Source organism: Armigeres subalbatus, chromosome 1 (assembly GCF_024139115.2).
Source record: "Armigeres subalbatus isolate Guangzhou_Male chromosome 1, GZ_Asu_2, whole genome shotgun sequence".
In the NCBI taxonomy this organism is placed as follows: Eukaryota; Metazoa; Arthropoda; class Insecta; order Diptera; family Culicidae; genus Armigeres; species Armigeres subalbatus.
The window spans coordinates 261,905,341-261,927,481 of NC_085139.1; the positions used below are offsets into that span (position 1 = coordinate 261,905,341).

At 44.0% G+C, this 22,141-nt stretch overlaps 1 protein-coding gene across 3 annotated transcripts in view; it reads left to right on the forward strand.

Moving 5' to 3' along the window:
* Positions 1-22,141, forward strand: part of LOC134207130 (frequenin-2) — a 616,630-nt gene that overhangs the window by 480,611 nt on the left and 113,878 nt on the right. Inside the window, exon 5 of one of the 3 annotated variants that reach the window (XM_062682850.1) lies at positions 13,481-14,025. The exons of the other annotated variants lie outside the window; for them this stretch is intronic. Coding sequence (XP_062538834.1) covers positions 13,481-13,825 — 345 coding nt within the window. The 3' untranslated portion in view covers positions 13,826-14,025. Of the gene's footprint in view, positions 1-13,480; positions 14,026-22,141 lie in introns of those variants that run through there. 3 annotated transcript variants of the gene reach the window in all.

Below are 22,141 nucleotides of genomic sequence, written 5' to 3' on the forward strand. Positions count from 1 at the left end.
GGTGGAAGTGCGCGATAATTAACTTAGTGGTAGGGTGGTCACGGGGAAGAATTATGGGGTGCTTTGCATCTTCGGTTACGTAGTCACAATTGGCGATACGGCCACGCATTCGGAGAACACCGTTTTGGTCCAGCCATGGTGTTTTTGGTGCAATGAGCTTGTTGTAGGTATAGGTGTCCTAGACAACTCTTGTTTCTGCAACGATCTTTGGAGAAGAGCTATCTCATCCGGATAGCCCTCGAGTTGAGCCTGGCGCAGTAAGTATGATTCGGAGGAACCTATCTCGCGGCTGGAAAGAGGTCCGCTTATGATAGGATGTTTTAAGCTCTTCAACTTACAGTTACTGGGAAATCTTTGTACGAAAGCTACAACTCTGATCAACCGATTCCAACAGGAGAATTCATTTACTCGTACTACAGGATCAGGTGCGGTGAAATGCGACATTACACTTGGACGAAGCTCCAAGTCAGCAGTGTTTGGATCTTTCAACCAGAGCGGCCAAGAATTCTCTGTCAGATAGAGGAATTTTGGCCCATTGAACCACCGTGCTTGAGGCTTCAAATCCGGCAGACCTTTCCATTTCGTGCCTTCATCAGCCACATTGAAGTTGGTGGGAACATATCTCCATTCGTTCATCTCAGTTGTGTCGAGAATCTCGCTAACGCGGAACGCCACAAATTGCGAATATCGTCTGTGATCAGATTTGATCCAGTGTAATACGTCTTGCGAGTCCGTCCAGTACACTCGACGAGAAATCTGGATTGAGATTGCGGCAGAAATGGACCGAGATAGTCGAGATCCAATCAACGCTGCTTGAAGTTCCAATCTAGGAATTGAAAGGAACTTTAGTGGTGCCACTCTGGTTTTCGCAACAACTAAACTACATTGCACAATATTGTCTTCACTGAAACGCAAGTAGCAAGCAGCAGCCATTCCGCACTCACTAGCGTCCACAAACGTGTGCAGCTGGACGTCTTGAATGTTCGCTATGCGGCAACTATGATAGCACCGAGGAATGCTTATTTGTTCAACTTGTGGATGAACCTGCAACCAAGTCTGCCATTTTCCAACAAAACATCGTCAATTGTATCATCCCAGCCAATCCCAGTGCGCCAGACGTCTTGAAGAAGAGTTTTGAGGTACATGAGGAACATAGAAATTAACCCAAGCGGATCGAACATGGACATGAGGATTCGCAGCATTTCTCTTTTCGTTGGATGTTGCAGGCCTTCTAGCAGTGCTCGACCGTAGCGGGTCCACCCTACCTTATAGGTGAAGGTATCTGAATCGGTGCACCACCACATTCCCAGTACTTTCTCAGTGGATATCTCTGGAGAAAGATCCAGATTTTTCTCCTTCGTTGGAACTTCTTGTAATGCTTGTACGACTTTCTTTGAATTGCTGATCCAATTGCGGATCTCGAATCCGCCTTGCTTGTGCACTAGTTTAACTTGTTCAGCTAGTTGAATAGCTTCTTCTTCTGTTGCAACGCTGACGAGCATATCATCCACGTAGTGGCGTTTCTGTATTACTTCGGCGGCTGTTGGATAATCTCTACTGAAGCGTTCAGCGTTTAAATTCTTTACAAACTGAGCGCTGCTTGGAGAGCAGCAGGCACCAAACGTCATTACTTGGAGCAAGTATACGGACAGATTTCCATCTTGATCATACCACAGAAAGCGTTGGCATTGCTGATCCTCCGGGCACATGAGTATTTGCAGAAACATCTCACGCACATCGCCGGTTAGAGCTACTCTGCATTCGCGGAACTGCACCAGTATGTCGAATAGTACGCAGAGCTGATCGGGACCTTTAAGCAAAGCTGAGTTTAACGAAACTCCGTGAGAAGTAGCTGCAGCATCCCACACCATGCGTATTTTCCCGGGCTTGTTAACATTTGTGACAGGAAATATTGGTAGATACCACACCTTTGGGAAGGGTTGATTCAGTTCTTCCTTGCTCATTCTTCTGGCATATCCCTTCGAGACCAAATCGGCGATTTTTTGGTTGAGTAAATCTGCTAGTTCTGGATCTTTTTCCATTCTTCTTTTGAGACACTGCAATCGACGAAAAGCCATTCCGTAACTATCTGGTAAGCGGTAATTGTCATGGCGCCATAGGAGGCAAGTCTCGTAGCGGCCTTCCTTGAGTACGGTTCGGGATTCAAGCAGAAATTGTGATCGCTCATCTTCAGTGGATAACAGAGTTTTTTTTGGCTGTGCTATTCCCAAGCTGTCTACGGCAAAATACTCCTTCATAGCCTTCTGTAGATCCTCGTCCTTCGTTGAATCGCAAGCACATACATGAAAAACTGAGTGCTCGTTGTTCTCAGCGTTCACTTGATTTACTCCTCCGCAGACGGTCCATCCCAATCTTGTCTTGACGGCAATAGGTTGATGCTGAGCTCCTTCACGACTTTTCTGCACTAAGGTGAGATGTTGATCCTTCATTCCTATTAGAATCCTTGGTCGAACGTATTGATAGGAATTGATCGGCAGACCCTTGAAGTGCGGATAAAGATCACATAATTCTTGAAAATCGAGTGTCTGTTGTGGAAGAAGCAGTTCTGCTACAGTTCGCACACCGTGCATGGTATATTTCACAGCGCTGTTGTGCTTTGCAGACACCTGAAGTTTGACGCTTCTTGACCCTTCTTCTCGACGCTTGGTGCCTCCTGTCCAATGAAGACATAACGGCATGGTGTCTCCTTCCAACTGCAACTCATCCGCTAATGAGCTATCCAACAGCGTAAGCTCCGACCCGTCATCTAGGAAAGCGAAAGTATGGATCGAACGATGTTTCCCATGCAACACTATTGGTAAATAGCGAAATAACACCTCACTGGAAGACACTTGGTGGGTGTGGCATTCGTGGTCAGCTGAATTCGGAGCCGTTGTTGAAGCTGCATCTTGCCGCTGTAGCGACGAAGGTTTGAAAGTGTCGCTAGCAGTGCTATCTATCGGCGTTGACACTGCCTTATTTTCGTTGTGCAACAGTTCGTGATGCTTCAGCTCACAGCCATTTTTCCCGCATAGTTTCGCTTGACATAATCCCCTATGTTGACGAAGACATCGGCGGCACAAGCCTAGATCTCGCACGGTTGCCCAGCGAGAATCGCGCGAAAATTCCAGGAAACGCCTGCATTTTGCAATCGACTTGCAGCTTCCTTTGCATACTTGGCAGCTTTTAGTTACATTTTTCGCGTTTGTTGACGACGCTGTTGAACGATTAACTGAATAAGTTTCTTCAGAGTGGGCATTGATGAATGAGCTTCCCTTTTTTACCGCATGTATTTCGCTACGTGCTGGTTTGGATTCAGCAACAATGTTCGGAATGGTGATGGCGCTGGCTGCCTCCGCTAGAGAGTACAGCCAGTTACTGAAGGATGGGAGATTGACCACCGGAAGGGATCGCCTGTATTGCGCCCAGCTCAACTTCATGGATGGCGGAAGCTTGTGGACGAGTTGGTGTAGGAATGTTATGTTGTAAAAGTATTCCTCTAATCCACATGCGTCTACTGTTGCGCAGAAGTTTTCAACACTAACTCCCTCAGCGCAGGGAAAGCATTTATTTTCGACATCATAGAATGCACAATTACCTCTGGTTGCCCGAACAACATTTTAAGTGTAGACATAACTCCGTTGACGTTTGACGGGTGTAGTAATCTGCTTCTTACAGCTTCATACGCTCGACCCTTTAGACTTCGTTGCAAACGAACGTTGTTCTCCTCGTTTGTGAATCCACACATAGCTGTTGTGCTGTTGAACGTGGAGATAAACAGAGGCCATTCCTCCGGGTTTCCGGAGAATATTGGTAACTCCTTTGTGATGGCTTGTCGTGCGGCAAGCTGTTTTCGAGTTATCATGCATGGATCATCTTCTTCCTCTTGTTCGTTGACACCACTACAGCGCACAGTAGACGAAAAGGGTTGATTCTGTTGGTGACCCTGTTGTCGGCTGGAGTTGACTGCGAACCGCTGGTATGCTGGAACTGACATATTCTGCGAAACACGATGCCTCGGATCTCGCCCTGACACATGGGGAATTGAGTTACCTCGTGGTGAATGCAACGATGGAGCGAACCCAAATGCACCTGCCTGATCATCGGAATTAGAGAATGGTGCCGCCGGAACTTGACGTAGAGGTTCTGATGTTGCAGACGGTTGTAGCTGACATGCATTCAGAGCATGATTAAGTGATCCGATGGCAGACTGTCTGCTAGCGTTTGGTAAATTCACATGATATGATAACATTGATTCCGGTGCTAAAAATGGATCTGGAGGGTTTGGCTCTAGTGGCAATGAACGATTGCTTCCATTCCTCACAATAGCTGGGTTCTCGAGATTGATTTTAGACAAACGCCTGTTAGGATTGGATCGTTCGTCAGGTTCGACGAGCTTTGAGCGATGTACACTTGCAGCTGCTACCCACTTCTCCGTTCTGCTCGTGGAATCTTCTTTGCACGACCCGTTTTCACTAATTGTTTGTTCCAGCAACTGGTATTTCTGTTCCAAGAACTCTTTTCCTTCTTCGCGTCTTCTGCGGCAATTGCCCGTTGCTGTTCGGATTCACGGCGCTCGATGTTCCGCAATTCTTCCAGCTTCTTTAATTGTAGCTTGGCAAGAGCCTGAGATGAACGAGTCGACGCAATAGACGGAACTTTTGAAACACTTATGGACGGTTGTCTGCTTTTGCTCACAACCCATTGACGCGAAGTTATGAACTCTTCACTCGGCTGGTTCAATTCTTGCACTGCTAAAGAATGTGGTGTTGTGCTCATCTTCTCCAACTGAATCTGCTGATGTTCTGCCGGTTCTTGCAACGGCTTTGGTTTGAGGGACTGCTTTTCACCGCCACCACGAGAATCGTTTGCAGTTGGACTAGTTTCCTGAACGCCTTTGCTGTTTCGCATTTGGAACAACTCCAAGAAAAATCCTTAATCTGCTGCGTAACTCCCACGCATTGAAAATGGTTCCACATCAAACAAACGTCACACCGTACCATCTCGTCCGAATCCTCTTCACTGCACCATTGGCAAATATGCCCGGAATGAGATTTTTCAGGACCACCCGTGACCACCACTTGCACACCACTATTTGCACTTTTCTTCCCACCAGCCACATTGACCGTCTTTTCCGACCGCTTCGACCGTAGATTGCGACTCGACATGACTACGTTTTCCGTATATAAACGAAAATAATAATTTGTTGGAAGTTGCCAACAGATAGGGTAGTTTCCGAAATAATAACCCCGAAATGAAATGACCGGCGCGTAGAGTTTACGTTTGGAAGGATTATTATTTTCCTGAAAGGCCATACAAATAGGTTTGTATGTCAATAACCGATTGATAGTTGCATGTACAACTCGGAGACGAGCCAGCCTCGGGCTGAAAGTCTCCTTAATAAAGACACAAAAAAAAAAAAAAAAGCTGCATGTACACTTCAATAATTCAATTTAATCTATGCTCTGTGCCAATACATGAAAATGTTTAGACTTACGTTTAGTCCCGTTTTAGCGTATTTGTCCAGTCTGTCGCAATATAGTCTAGAATTGAATCTCGCGTAACTCGTCCAGCTCAACTATTCGTACTACTATTCCGTACTGTTTACGTCGTACACAGCAAAAAATATATTAATATGCCGCGACGTAAGTCTTCGCGATGTACCTTATAATTTGATGTAAAAATAGATTTTACGTAATTTTGCCACCGAATCGATGCTTATGTACATGGCTAGACGTAAAATATGATTGATGAAAATATTTTTATGAATGTGTAAAACAATCACAATATTACCGCTCATTTATGGTAATTCATTACATTAGATGAGCTGCACATCATGTAAGTTTGAAAACAAACATATTATTAGATAACAAAGCGATATATTGCGTGTAACCAATGTAATATTACTGAAACCGAATCACAACTGTCAACACCATCGAGCTACAAGTTTTCACTGGCTGCAGTAAGAAGATGGCCGCGGGTAGAAATAAACGAACGTTCAGTTGATAAAAAATATGTACCTCTGCGAAAAAGTTAAGTGGCAGTGACAAGTGATAATAAACAAATCAATGATTCAAAAATTCATTGAGTTAGAGAACAATTGATTCACTAAATGTTAATCGGAGTGAATTAAGCAAAATGAATCGCCGTGCCTGACCAGCAGCGGTGACAAAAAAATCGATTCTGCTTCGCAAATTTCAACAGCAAACCAGTTTTTTCGGTGCGTAATGGAACGAATTTGCCGTCTTAAAGGTAAGTTCGGATTGACGACAATTCTAAACTACCTTCCGGATTGCTCATTTTGGATTTCTTAGTGAAAAAGATTTGGAAATTAACCTAACATCTTGCAAAACAAAAAGTTTTTTGGTAGAACAATCGGGAGGTGTTCCGGTAAACAGGAAACGAGGAGCTACCTGTTCGAACCGTCCTCAAACATAATCTACGAGTGATTTCTTTCGTAATGGATCGCTAGCAGATTGTGCGCCAAAACGGAAATTACCTTGGAGAAGATCAGGGCTGTTTTAATCATCAACAGTATTATTGTGAAAGCAGGGCTGTTCATAGAAAACATTTACATTGAAAAGTTTCAGCATGTGATATCGAGAGTTCTATAGATATATTGCGATTCTCTTCTAAAATTAGCAGACTGGCTCACCGGTTACGCGCCGGGTCCCATGCGCCGAGTTGTGCGCCATGCAAAAAGTAAATAAACCAATGTCAAACCGATGCGAGCTTTCGGTGAGCTTTTCCACATTCGATTCTAAGGTATGCAGCATATTGTCGTCCCTTTACGGAAAGATATTCTTCAGTGGAATTGTTCGAGTTTTAGTAGTTTTTGCTTTTCTTTCGCCTCTGTTGAGTTTGTTATATTGGTTAAGAGGATCTTATTGGTGAAGTTGTGCTTAATTTGTTATGTAATATTCTACACTTGAGTTGTGTAAGTACCACAATATGATAAAATACCTTAACGGCGCATAACTAAGCGAGGCAGAGGTGAAAGAGCAAAATGCTATAATATCTCGAGAATCACAATATATATTTCAATTTAAAACAATGAAAAAAAAATACAATATCCGAAATTCGAAATGCAAAGTTAAATGATTTAAAATAAAAATTAATAATAGGAAATTATAAGCCAAATGTTCAAAATTAAGATTTTTGAATCTGAAATACAAAATCAAAATATAAAAGGAAAGATTTTAAAATTGGAAATCAAGAATTTGAATTATAAATAAGAAATAAAAAAAATTGAAATCTATAACTTGAAAAAAAAATAAAAATTAATGATTAAAAATTATTGAAATTTGGAAATAAAAAAGAACAAAATGTATATTAAGACTTTTTTTTATTTTCATATATAAATTCAATTTATATATTTTATTATTATTTTTTATCGGCGGCAGGGGTCACGCTGTTGGTGATTGGCAATAGAGGCGACTGAATTAAATGGGTGGTTTTTTAGGAAGTCCTCCGGAAACTGCTGCAGGAATTTCATCGGAAAATCCTCCAGGAATTGCTTCGGAAGTTCCTCCAAGAGATTTTTTGGTAGTTCCTTAAGGTATACCTCAGAAAGTTCCTCGAGCAGTTCTTCCGAAAGTTCGTCTAGAAATTCCTCCAGAAGTTCTTTCAAGAATATCTCCGGAAGTTTCTCCAGAAATTCTTCTTCAGAAAATTCCTCCAAGAATTTCTCCGGAGGTTCTTCCGGAATTCCTTCAGAAGTTTCTCCAGGGGTTCCTCTGGAAGTTCGTTCACATATTTCCTCGGAGGTTCCTCCAGAAATTCATCAGGATGTTCCTCCAGCTATTCCTCCGGAAGTTCTTTCATGCTCCATAAGGTAATACAGCGATTGCTTCTGGAATATTATCGGAAGTGAACTATTGAGAAATCGACTGTATCAATTCATCCGGAAGTTTCTCTAGCTATTCCTGCGGAAATTCCTCCGAAATTTGCTTATATACAGCAATTCCTTAGGATCCTTCTGGAATATCTTTGGAAGTTCCTCCAGCAGATCATCCAGGAATTTCTCCGGAAATTCTTTCGAGCATTCCCCCGGAAGTTCCTTAAGGTATTCCTGTAGAAGTTCCTCCGAAAGTTCCTCTAGGAACTTCTCTGGAAGTTCCTCCAGGAATTCTTCTGTAAATTCTTCCAGGAATTCTTCTGGAACTTCCTCCAAGAATTCCTTCGGAAGTTCCTCCGGAAATCTATTAGGAAGTTCCTTCAACTGCTACTCCGGAGTAACTTCTGGAGGAATTCCTGGAGGAACTCCCGCAGGAACTTTTGGAGGTACTTCCGGAGGAATTCCTGGCGGAATTTTGGGAGGAATTCCTGGAGGAACTTTCGCAGGAATCCCTGGAGGAGCTTCCAGTGGAATTCCTGGAAGAACTTTCGGAGAAATTCCTGGAGAAACTACCAGAGGAATTCCTAGAGGAACTACTGGATTAATTCTTGGAGGAACTGCTAGTGGAACTTCTGGAGGAACTTCTGCAGGAATTTCTTGAGGGACTTCCGCAGGAACTTTTGGAGGTACTTCCGGAGGAACTTTTGAAGGAACTTCCGGAGGAATTCCTAGGAATAGTTCCTTTAGGAATTTCTCTGGTAGTTACTCCAGGGATTTCTCCGGAAGTTCCTCCAGGAATTCCACTGAAAGTTCCTTCAGGGGTTCCTGTGAAAGTTACTCTAGGAGTTCCTCTGGAGGTACCTTCAAAAGTTCCTTTCGGAAGAACCTCCAAAAGTTCCTCCATGAATTCCTGCGGAAGTCCCTCCAGAAATTCCTGCGGAAGTCCCTCCGGAAGTTCCTCCAGGAATTCCTCCGGAAGTTCCTCCAGGAATTTCTGCAGTAGTTCCTCTAGGAATTCCTCCGTAAGTTCCTCTAGGAATTCCTTCGGAAGTTTTTCTGGGAAGTCCTCCGGAAGTTCCTCCAGGAATTCCTCCGAAAGTTCCTCTAGGAATTCCTCCGGAAGTTCCTCTAGGAGTTCGTCCGGAAGTTCCTCCAGAATTTCCTCAAGGAATTCCACCGGAAGGTTCTCCAGGAACTGGAGGAACTTCCGATGGAATTCCTGGAGGAACTTTCGAAAGAATTCCTATAGTATCTTCCGAAAGAATTCTTAAAGGAACTTACATTTACCGGAGAAATTCCATAGGAATTTCTAAAGGAACTTCCGAAGGAATTTCTGGAGAAACTTCCGTAGGAATTCCTGGAGGAGCTACTGGAGAAATTCCTGGAGGAACTACCGGAGGAACTGCTGGTAGAATTCTTGAAAAAACTTCGGGTGGAATTCATGGAGGAACTCCTGGAGGTACTTTCGCAGGAATTGCTGGAGGAACTTCCGCAAGAACTCTTGGAGGTACTTCTGGAGGAATTCCTGGAGGAACTTGCGCAGAAACCCCTGGAGGAGCTTCCTGTAAGAACTTCCGGAGAAACCCCTGGAGAAACTACCGGAGAAACTCCAGGAGGAACTACTGGATTTATTTCTGGAGGAAATACCAGAGTAATTCCTAAAGGAACTACCGGTGGAATTTTTGGAGGAACTTCTGGTGGAATTCTTGGGGGAACTTCTGCAGGAATTTCTGGAGGGACTTCCGCAGGAATTCATGGAGGAACTTCCGACGGAATTCTTAGAGTAACTTCCACAGGAACTCTTGGAGGAATTTCCGGAGGAATTCTTGGAAAAAAATCTGGGGAAATTCCTAAAGGATCTTCCCAAGGGATTGATTCCTGGAGGAACTTCCGAAAGAATTCCTAATTGAACTTCCTAAAGAATTTCTGAAAGGAGATTCCGAAGGAATTCCTGGAGGAACTTTCGAAGGAATTCTTGGAAAAACTTCCGAAGGAATTCCTGTTGGAACTGAAATTCTGAAGGAACTTCCGCAGGAGTTCCAGGAGGAACTTGCGCATGAACTCTTGCTGGAGCTTCCGCAGAAATTCCTGGAGAGACTTTCGGAAAAATTCCAGAAGAAGCTCCCTGAAAATTCCTGGAGGAACTTATGAGAGAATTGCTGGAATCAAATGTGAAGGAATTGCTAGAGGATCTTCCGAAAGAATTGATGGAGGAATTCCAAAAGAATTTGAGGAGATATTTCCAAAATTTCTGGAGGAACTTCCGAGGGAATTCCAGAATGAATTTCCTGAGGAACCTCTGTAAAAACTACTGGAGGAATTCTCGGGGGAACTTCCGAAGCAATTTCCGGAGGACTTCCTAAAAAACTTCCGCCACCTCTATTTCCGATCACCAACAGCGGGAAGCAGCCGCCGATAAAATATAATACATAAATACTTAGCTAGACCAACATTTAGAAAGGGCGTAACAGCCAAAAATTGTTCCTTCATAATTTTTAATTTAAAAAAAATAAAAATTAAATAGGAGGGAAGACAGCTTTGGCAGGTTTTGTTCCATTATTGTCAGGGGGTTTTTGTCGACAAAAGTTTATGAAATTTGGCCACAATATTCTTTGATATGCAAAGAATGTTTAGGCCAAATTTGAGCATAATCAGTCATAATAGAACAATAATAGAACAAAACCTGCCAAAGCCGTCATTCCCCCTATTAAAAACAAAAAATAAAAAATGAAAAATGAAAAATTAAAAGATTTAAAATTAAAGTTTGAGAATTAAAAATTAAAAACTAAAAAATAATTAGAAAATTAAAAAATTAGAAATTAAAAATTAAAATATTGGAAAATTGAAAATAAAAATTAAACATAAAAATTTTAAATTTTAAATGTTCAATAAAAAATAAGAAATTCAAATTTAAAATTAGAAACTTAAAATTTTAAATTTTGAATTTGAGGTATAAGTATTTGTAGATACAATAAAATGCGTTTTTAATAAATAAAATTTGAATTTATTTCACCTGAAAAAGTGTTTTTGAGCATAAAAGAAAAAATCCGAATACCCCTAACCCCACTGCTGAAAGCGGGATTCATCCTGATCGGTTTTTACGTAGTTTTTCCCAGTTACATCAAAAATATTACGTCGAATATGAATTACATTGCTCTGATTTGAAGATGAAACATCAATTACGTCAACTTTTTAATTATTTTAGAGCGTCTTAGGGAAATGTTACAAAGTTAAAAGACTATTATTCTTCCATTTACTTCCACTATTAACTTAGGTTAATAGTGGAAGTAAATGGAAGAATAATAGTCTTTAACCTTGTCAACTTTTTGTTACGTCATTCAGATGTAATAACACATTATATTTACGACGGCGATGATGTGCATCAAATCTGATGTGATATTACTTTTTATTTTTTACTGTGTAGGTTGAGTACGTGAATTAGGTTAAGAATAGTGTACTGTTAACTCACTGGTGCTCCTAGCTAATATAATTTACTTAAGACAGATTCAATATAATATAAGTAATAAGTTTTTACCTTTTATATAATTTAAGCCCTCGAATTCACGATGTATATAATAAAAAGATTGCTATCGCAGAAATTCACTTGTGCGGTTAAACGTGCATGTATAGGGTCTGTCTCATTTGGAGAATTAAACTTAAAAGTGACAGTTCGAAAATTACAAAATCACCCCGTTATAAGAATGGCTGGTGCTACCCAGCAATTCCAATAGGACATCGATGGAAAATGATTCGATATCTGTCAAAAGTAATCTTGCTCTGCGAGCAGGGTTATTCGATAATTATTGAAATGTCACTTTTAAGTTTAATTTCAGTTTAATTTTCCAATTGAGTCAGACCCATAGTTCATAATCTATCGTTTGCCTTTTTCTCGATCTTTCTGATCTCCTTACTGACTAAACAAACTCACCGATGTCCTCGAGTAGGCTGTCATCGCATTACATTCTAACTCGTTCCGATACCTACCGATGACTCTGGTGAGGGGTACTTGCATCGGTTTGTTGTAGATACCGCAATGATAGAGGCGCGCTGGCGTGAGTTCGCCAACACGGCCCCTAATCTGTTTTACGTAGTTTACGTCGGGCGGTTGAATCTCGTATTTAACCCTTTTTCGCAGTTCGGATTCGTTCTAGAAATTTATCCCTGAACTATGTGTATCGGGAGAATTCATCATTACCTAATCTCTGGAATTTTAATACCAATTTATGAGAAGAATTCTTCTTCTTTCAATTGGCTCTCAACGGTGCTGTGAAAGAATAAATCTTCATTTTACTTATCCTTTTAGCCGAATAACCCATAATTCATTGCTGTATCCTTGTTGCTAACTATCGTTGTTATACTCACGTCAGAAGTCGGGAGCACGCACAGGCAATTCGAATGAACGAGAATGAATGAATATTGAAATCGTCTCTTCTGTCATGCTTCTGCTAAATGGCGGCACAAGTTACCCCAGCTTTTCCGAGGCCTTTGTGCCGCCACGTGGATGCGAGTCAGAAAAGCGAGCCGGCTCCTGATCTCAACTTTATGGTGACTGCGCTCTGCCACGCGTCAACGGCATTCCCAGAAAAAAATACCAACCAAACCGAAACGAATGGTATCAATGCGACTAACTCAACAGTACAGCATTGTCATTCTGCCAAGCGAGTGAGATTTCCGTGTTTGTCCGAAACTATTTCTGAAGCGAGGCGAACGTAAATTGATTGCCGGAGGAAGGCAGTTACTCCGGCAGCGTGTACAGATTTATGGTTTAGGTCCACCACTGCTGCCGTGCCCTATGCTTCCGATTGTCACGGGCCAAGTCCGACAAGTGTGGCAACGTTTCGTTTGACATTGTTTCTCGGAAGGCATTTTGACTTGTTTGGCCGGTGGCTTAAGTGTGGCACCACCGACGGCGGCAATGGTATAGCGGCACTTTACGTCAGGAAGGACATTTACGGCTGCAGTATTTATGACCGCCCCCGGAATGATGGATGCTGACATGGGTTTTGTTGTTTCGTGAGAATGGACTGGGATATCCTTAAAATAGTAAATCAGTTCTGAGAATAATGAAAACCCAGATAAAGGACAAAACAGGCATTCAATTCCCGAATCAGGAGACATTCAAGTTTTTCTTGGTTGAAAACCCACATAAATTTGATTTCATCATGAATATATTAACAAAATTGAGTATACAATCAGATGAATTTTATCATTGACCGGTAACAATTTAACATGATAGGTTTAAAAACCAACCACGAACGTAGCAAACAAGTTAGCGCCGTTTACCAGGAAACAAGAGCGAGCATATCGCCATGCTGCGAGCGTTATGTGTCAGCTTTTCACCGACATTATCAAGACAGCAGCAGCAGCTACACACCATCAATAAAGTTCCACCGACAGACCGATTGGAATTGAATTGTCCGCCCCTCGGCATAAAGCAATCTTGATTGGATTGATGTGCGAAGATGTGAAGCGACGATTTATCAATGACAGCTTATCTCAATCGTCGCTTTGGGCCATCTAACCGCATCGTCTGCCAGTGCCACACGACTAAATCGATCACTCCTGTCAGTGAACACCTTGAAACCGTACTTCCTTCGATTGGAACCAATTATCGAATCAATTAACCATGTTTTCGTTCCTCAGGTTTGCCGCCAAAATTGCTACTGCAGTTGCTGCCACCGGCGACGACCGGTTCCGGAGGGATCTAAATTGGATCGAAAAGTCATGTTGTGGGTTGCGGTGCTACACCTGAAATCTGGGACTCCGTCTTCCTGTCTAATCCAATCCTGCCACCAGTTGCGCACGTCTTCAGTACCTACACAGCAGGAGCATTGTGAAGAGAAACTCTCGCTTTCCCATCGACAATGTTGTCGGAAAGTGAATAGATATAGCGCTGCGGGCACATTTCTACTGGATGCTGCGATAGCGTTTAATTGGAAGAGTCATTCCGCTTCCGAGTCATGTAGCTGTGCATCAACACGCTTATAGCACTATTACATAGCCAGTTGGTTCATTTTGAGCAATAGCAAGGAGGTAACGAACGTCAAACTTTGATCGGAGTTTTGAAAGTCCAACATGCGGCAGCGACGTCGATGGCGCCGGGCCATCGCCGTTCGTGCAGACACTTTTCTACGAAGTTTATTCTTCCGGTCTGGCGGTTACGGGGTTAAGCTTCTGACAGCGGCAATCAGGAGTGGCAGCAAATATCATAGAAGCTGTCCCAGAGTTCCAGCATTCAATATTAATAAATTTGTGCTAAATTTAGCATGGCTTTGCTATTGGTTTACATTCTTTGGACAATTGAAGAACATTTGAAGAAATAGGGAATTACAAAATCCAAGCAGAAGGTTTCTTGTTACTGGAAAAGATTTTAAATTAAGAAATCAAGAAGTCCTTGGAAGTTCAATAATCTTTGCGAAATCTTTGTTTTTCTGACCAATTGTTTGGAATTGGTCCCATAGGTCCATTCAATCAGGGATTTTTTCTCGTTGGGGAGACCGGGCTGTATGGCCGATTTGGAATGTACTCATTCTGGATAGACTTTTCGAAAAACGGATTTCACTGTCCTTAATACATTACTCGCGCTTAGTTTCAAATTAGTGGCAAATTGGTGGAAAGTTTGCGAATCGATTGATATATAAATCTTTAAAATCCATTGAGAGATAAAGTACCTATTGATGTTACAAATCTTACATGATTTCGTGACGGTCCCGAATTTTGAAATTTTCATTTTACCCCCCGTATCCGAGTCTTCCCCTTAGACGTAGTTTACGTCAAAAACGGCCAACAAGTGCTCGCGTTTTCGGGGGCACACCACTCGATACGGAGGCGGCGGACAACTGTGATTTTTGTTGATTCAGCTAAGTTGCGTCGCAGCATGCGTGAAAAAAATAAAAATGACAGTTGTGCGTTGCTTCTGTATCGAACGGTGTGCCCCCGAAAACGCAAGCACTTTGAAACTTGGATTAGTGCTGTCCAATGAACAGCTCGAAGTAGCTCGAAGTTGTTCCCGTCCTGCTCGTTCTTTTTTGTCAACAAACGGGCATGAGCGTGACAGGAACAACTTCGAGCTACTTCGAGCTGCTCATTGGACAGCACTATTATGTCAGGAGTGACCTTAAAATAAGTGAAACACATCAAATGAGGGGAAAATGTTTGGGAGTGAGGAAAAGGTAATGTTTATAATTAAGTAATATTTAGCACGTTGAAAAATCTCATCTTTTCTCTTTTTAGTCTTTTCCAACATGTTTAGTGAACTTTTTGCAACTACTTCTACTACTACTGCTATTACTCTACTACTCGCTACATTCTTTTCCTCGGTCAACGTTTACTTACGTTTGATATCATTTTCTCTCCCTTCAATGCTGCTTTCATTGGGGAATCGGTCAAAATTTGTGTCGATTGGCATTTACTAAATTCCCAACTCAGCTAAACAGCCCCCACTTATCTCGGCCAACCTACCCCACTGGATGTTTTTTAGGAACACCACAATTTAGACAAAAGTGAGGTTACCCTGGAATCACAGACAAACAGAAGTAACAGTTGATTCCAATTTATCGTACATTAATTATTTTGGGCGATTCGTCCAGCAGAGGCGCTAGCAGTCAATCACTTTGACATTTGACACTCGAAATGCCAATTAGCGAGGCGACGCTTCATTTTGCATCATAGTAAGCGCCTCTCAGTGAGAAGCAAACAATAAACAATCAAATGCCAACTTTGGTTTTTCATGAGGAAGCTCAAGATGTGCATTGGAACAGCTCTTACTATTCAAAAAAGCTATTATTAGATATTATTCGCTTCGAAATCTATACAAATCCAGCGTGATTCAGTCAACTAATAGTTGTTGATTGATTTGTCTCTATTGATTTGTCGTTGTTTTGGGAGCAATAGTTTGTTGGCCTTAGGTATAGTTTCGGGAGAAGCATTTTATATTAAGGCTTTGAATACCAGTAGTACAGATCTTCTTAGTGAACATGAGGACAATCAGGTTTGCACAACAAGAAAAAAGCAATCTATTCACCTGTTGGTTGCAGCTTCACGAGGAAAAAAAATCGGTTTAAAACAGGTTCAATCGAGACTCCACTCAACTTCAGATATGTTTGAAAGGTAATTCAATTATTTTCATAATATATACCAGCGGTTCTCAACCTTCTCAACTTTCGCATTGATTGAGGTACCCCCTATTTTCGCTGTAAATGAAAATAAACGTCACTCACGAGATCCATGAAAAAAGAACATTGATAACTAACGGGATATATGGCTCTCCATAAGTTGGGCTGACATTTTCATTATTCCGTGAAATTCAAATTATATCATTTATTAAAATATCAAGCTTCCGAATATCTTGAAAGTAGGCTTCCGAGCCTCTTGAAGGGAGGTTTCTGAATCTTTTGAAGAGAGGGTTCTGAGCCCCTTTAAAGGCGGCTTTTCAGTCTCTGAGCCTCTTTAAAGTAAGCTTCTAAGCCTCTTGAAAGAATAATTCCGAGCCCTTTGAAGGGAGGTTTCCAAGCCTCTTGAAAGGGGGCTTCCGAACCTCTTGAAATGAGTTTCCGAATCTCATGAAAGTTGGCTTCCGCGCCTCTTGGTAAAAGGCCAATGAGCCTTGAAGGGAGGGTTCCGAGCCTCTTTAATAGCGGCTTTTGAGCCACTTAAAGGGAAGCTTCTTAGAATGTTGAAAGAACGCTTCTAAGACACTTGGAAGCACACTCTCAGCCTCTTGAAAGGTGGCTTCCGGGCCTCTTGAAAGGAGGCTTCCGGGCCTCTTGAAAGGAGGCTTCCAGGCCTCTTGAAAGGAGGCTTCCGGGCCTCTTGAAAGGAGGCTTCCGGGCCTCTTGAAAGGAGGCTTCCGGGCCTCTTCAAAGTAGGCTTCCGGGCCTCTTGAAAGGATGCTTCCGGGCCGCTTGAAAGGATGCTTCCGGGCCTCTTAAAAGGAGGCTTCCGGGCCTCTTGGAAAAGAGGCTTCCGGGCCTCTTGGAAAAGAGGCTTCCGGGCCTCTTGGAAAGGAGGCTTCCGGGCCTCTTGGAAAGGAGGCTTCCGGGCCTCTTGGAAAGGAGGCTTCCGGGCCTCTTGGAAAGGAGGCTTCCGGGCCTCTTGGAAAGGAGGCTTCCGGGCCTCTTGGAAAGGAGGCTTCCGGGCCTCTTGGAAAGGAGGCTTCCGGGCCTCTTGGAAAGGAGGCTTCCGGGCCTCTTGGAAAGGAGGCTTCCAGGCCTCTTGGAAAGGAGGCTTCCAGGCCTCTTGGAAAGGAGGCTTCCAGGCCTCTTGGAAAGGAGGCTTCCAGGCCTCTTGGAAAGGAGGCTTCCAGGCCTCTTGGAAAGGAGGCTTCCAGGCCTCTTGGAAAGGAGGCCTCTTCCAGGCCTCTTGGAAAGGAGGCCTCTTCCAGGCCTCTTGGAAAGGAGGCCTCTTCCAGGCCTCTTGGAAAGGAGGCCTCTTCCAGGCCTCTTGGAAAGGAGGCCTCTTCCAGGCCTCTTGGAAAGGAGGCTTCCGGGCCTCTTTGAAAGGAGGCTTCCGGGCCTCTTGGAAAGGAGGCTTCCGGACCTTTTGAAAGAAGGCTTTCATGCCTCTTGAAAGGAGGCTTCCGAGTTTCTTGAAAAGAGGCTTTCGGGCGCTTTGAAAGGAGGCTTCCGGGCCTCTTGAAAGGAGGCTTCCGGGCCTCTTGAAAGAAGGCTTCCGGGCTTCTTGAAAGTAGGCTTCTGGGCCTCATGAAAGGAGGCTTGGCCTCTTGAAAGGAGGCCTGGGCCTCTTGAAAGGAGGCTTCTGGGCCTCTTGAAAGGAGGCTTCAGGCCTCTTGAAAGGAGGCCTGGCCTCTTGAAAGGAGGCTTCCGGGCCTCTTGAAAGGAGGCTTCCGGGCCTCTTGAAAGGAGGCTTCGGGCCTCTTGAAAGGAGGCTTCAGGCCTCTTGAAAGGAGGCTTCCGGGCCTCTTGAAAGGAGGCTTCCGGGCCTCTTGAAAGGAGGCTTCGGACCTCTTGAAAGGAGCCTTCCGGGTCTCTTGAAAGGAAACTTCAGGGCCTCTTGAAAAGAGGCTTCCGGGTCTCTTGAAAGGAGGCTTGAGCATCTTGAAAGGAGGCTTCCGGGCCTCTTGAAAGGAGGCTTCTGAGGCCTCTTGAAAGGAGGCTTCTGAGGCCTCTTGAAAGGAGGCTTCTGAGCCTCTTGAAAGGAGGCTCTGAGCCTCTTGAAAGGAGGCTTCCAGGCCTCTTGAAAGGAGGCTTCCAGGCCTCTTGAAAGGAGGCCTGAGCCTCTTGAAAGGAGGCTTCCAGGCCTCTTGAAAGGAGGCCTGAGGCCTCTTGAAAGGAGGCTTCCAGGCCTCTTGAAAGGAGGCTTCCAGGCCTCTTGAAAGGAGGCTCTGAGCCTCTTGAAAGGAGGCTTCTGAGGCCTCTTGAAAGGAGGCTTGAGGCCTCTTGAAAGGGAGGCTTCCAGGCCTCTTGAAAGGAGGCTTCCAGGCCTCTTGAAAGGAGGCTCTGAGCCTCTTGAAGGAGGCTTCCAGGCCTCTTGAAAGGAGGCTTCTGAGGCCTCTTGAAAGGAGGCTTCTGAGCCTCTTGAAAGGAGGCCTGAGGCCTCTTGAAAGGAGGCCCTGAGGCCTCTTGAAAGGAGGCTTCTGAGCCTCTTGAAAGGAGGCTCTGAGCCTCTTGAAGGAGGCTTCAGGCCTCTTGAAAGGAGGCTCTGAGCCTCTTGAAAGGAGGCTTCCTGAGCCTCTTGAAAGGAGGCTTGGGCCTCTTGAAAGGAGGCTTCCAGGCCTCTTGAAAGGAGGCTTCCGGGCCTCTTGAAAGGAGGCTTCCGGGCCTCTTGAAAGGAGGCTTCCGGGCCTCTTAAAAGGAGGCTTCCGGGCCTCTTGAAAGGAGGCTTCCGGGCCTCTTGAAAGGAGGCTTTCAAGGAGGCTTCCGGGCCTCTTGAAAGGAGGCTTCCGGGCCTCTTGAAAGGAGGCTTCGGGCCTCTTGAAAGGAGGCTTCCGGGCCTCTTGAAAGGAGGCTTCGGGCCTCTTGAAAGGAGGCTTCTGGCCTCTTGAAAGGAGGCTTCCGGGCCTCTTGAAAGTAGGCTACTGAGCCTCTTGAAAGGAGGCTTCCGGGCCTCTTGAAAGGAGGCTTCCGGGCCTCTTGAAAGGAGGCTTCCGGGCCTCTTGAAAGGAGGCTTCTGGTCCTCTTGAAAGGAGGCTTCCGGGCCTCTTGAAAGGAGGCTTCCGGGCCTCTTGAAAGGAGGCTTCCGGGCCTCTTGAAAGGAGGCTTCCGGGCCTCTTGAAAGGAGGCTTCCGGGCCTCTTGAAAGGAGGCTTCCGGGCCTCTTGAAAGGAGGCTTTCGTGCCTCTTGAAAGAATGCTTCCGAGCCTCTTGAAAAAGACTTCTGAACCTTTTGAAAAAAGGCTTTTGAACCTCTTGAAAGAAGGCTTCCAAACCTCTTAAAAGAAGTCTTCCGAATCGCTTGAAAAGGGTGCATCCACAAATTACGAAACGCTTCGTGGGGGAGGGGGGTAGGTCAAAGTGTGGCGATCCATATAAAAATTTCAGATGTTTCATATAAAAAGTGAGACATAAGGGGGGAGCGGGGTTGAAAATGCCCAATTTTTGCGTTAAGTAATTTATGGATCTTCTCAAAGAGGCTTCCGAGTATCTTGAAAGGAAGCTTCCGAGCTGGTTGAAAGAACATAGCAAATAGTTTTGAAAATTCAACGACGTGTAAAATTGCATTCGGTATTCAATTAAGTTTGACTGAATTTTACAAGCAAGAACAATTTAAATTTATTTCGATTTAAAAGAACAGTAAGATCGATTGATTGTTACGCTAATTTCCATGCTCCAAACATGTGCATGGAAATACATTAAAAACCACATATTTTATCTGTGAATGCTTCCTAGCTACTTGGAATATGGTTTAAGAAACGTTACGAAACGTAGAAGAATGCTTCCAATCCTTTTCCAACGTGGCAACCAAGCTATTTGAAAAAAAAAGCCTTCATGCCTTTCAAACGGAGGCTTCCGAACCTTTAGACTATAGATTTTAGTTCAGAAGCATATTCTTAACATATTATTCAACATTTTATTTCGATCAGGTAGATTGCATTGAAGAGTTTTTTTTTAAATTGGTAATTCGAAATTTTGTCCTTCTGATCTTTTGTTCCGCAACCTTTCATACACTGTGCTGGTTGTTGAAGGCAGGATTCAATTGACTTTGATTTATTGATCGCCAAGCAAATTATTTACAAGTTTAAGACAAAGTCATGATATAAAAAAATACACAAGTATCAAAACATTATAAATGAGTTTCGATTGGATTTGTAATACGTCCGCCGTTACGGATTTTTGTTCGAGGTACCCCTAGGGCAAGCGAAGGTACCCCCAGGGGTACATGTACCCCAGTTTGAGAACCGCTGATCTATACTATAAATGTGGCGAATATTTCCATCCGATAATGCATTATACATTGCATTACTGCTACATGTTTATTTAGCGTTTACTTAGTGGGAATCCCAACTTCTATACTCATCTGCCGGATACCATAATGCAACTTAAATAAGAATGTCACCAGCATGAGTTAACCGCCAGAAATGTTTATGTCGAAAGACATCTAACGCGGGTTTTCTCAAAATTAGGAACTTTTCATGAAAAGCTATTTGGTACCGGTTATGAAGGATGGTTACCGTGACTACGCCTACCTCGATAAAGGTGCTTAGGTGCAGAAAGTTAACTGAAATCGTTTAAGGACACTCCTCACGGAATCCTAGTTTCAAAGTGCTTGCGTTTTCGGAGGCACACCACTCGACACGGAGGCGGCACACAACAGTCATTTTTTGTTGATTTAGCTTTGCTGCGTCGCAGCATGCGTGAAATAATAAAAATGACAGTTGTGCGTTGCTTCCGTATCAATTGGTGTGCCCCCGGAAACTCGAGCACTTTGAAACTTGGATTCCATGAGGAGTGACCTTAATGAACGAACATCAATGAATCGCCTGCTTTGAGCGTGCTTACAGCGGCACACTAGAAGTTACCTTTTGGAAATCAGTATGGGCATAGTTTTTACTTTGACCTGTCGCCATTCAGGTGGCACAATGTTGTACTCCATGAAACAGTTGTACAGGTCAAGTAATCGTCTTTTTGCGATATCTGGGAGATTTTTTAGAAGACTTAGATTGACTGATTCTCGAAATAGCGGTTCTGCTGGTACGGAATATGGGCAGACCTTTTTTGCGAAGTTGAATATCCATCGACTGGAGTATTCCTCACTCTCGTTGGTGGAAATGCGGTTTCGCATGTGGCCCGCAACATTTATTTATCATCAGACTAAGGCCGGAGTGGCCTGTGCTGCACATAAAAGACTTCTCCATTCAGCTCGGTTCATGGCTGCACTTCGCCAACCACGCAGTCTGCGGAGGGTCCGCAAGTCGTCCTCCACCTGATCGATCCACCTTGCCCGCTGTGCACCTCGCCTTCTTGTTCCCGTCGGATCGTTGTCGAGAACCATTTTCACCGGATTACTGTCCGACATTCTGGCTACGTGCCCGGCCCACCGCAGTCTTCCGATTTTCGCGGTGTGAACGATGGATGGTTCTCCCAACAGCTGATGCAACTCGTGGTTCATTCGCCTCCTCCACGTACCGTCCGCCATCTGCAACCCACCATAGATGGTACGCAGCACTTTCCTTTCGAAAACTCCCAGTGCGCGTTGGTCCTCCACGAGCATCGTCCAGGTCTCGTGTCCGTAGAGAACTACTGGTCTTATAAGCGTCTTGTAGATAGTCAGTTTGGTACGGCGGCGAACTCTATTCGATCGAAGCGTCTTGCGGAGTCCAAAGTACGTACGGTTTCCAGCCACTATGCGTCTCCGAATTTCTCTGCTGGTATCGTTATCGGCGGTCACCAGTGAGCCCAAGTACACGAATTCTTCAACCACCTCGATTTCATCACCACCGATAGAAACTCGTGGTGGGTGGCTCACATTGACCTCTCTTGAGCCTCTTCCTATCATGTACTTCGTCTTCGACGTGTTGATGACTAGTCCAATCCGTTTAGCTTCGCTTTTCAGTCTGATGTAGGCTTCCTCCATCCTCTCAAAGTTACGTGCCATGATATCAATGTCGTCGGCGAAACCAAATAACTGGACGGACTTCGTGAAAATCGTACCACTCGTGTCAATCCCTGCCCTTCGTATTACTCCTTCCAAAGCGATGTTGAATAGCAGACACGAAAGACCATCACCTTGCCGTAACCCTCTACGGGTTTCGAAGGGACTCGAGAATGCCCCTGAAACTCGAACTACGCACATCACCCGATCCATCGTCGCCTTGATCAACCGTATCAGTTTATCCGGAAATCCGTTT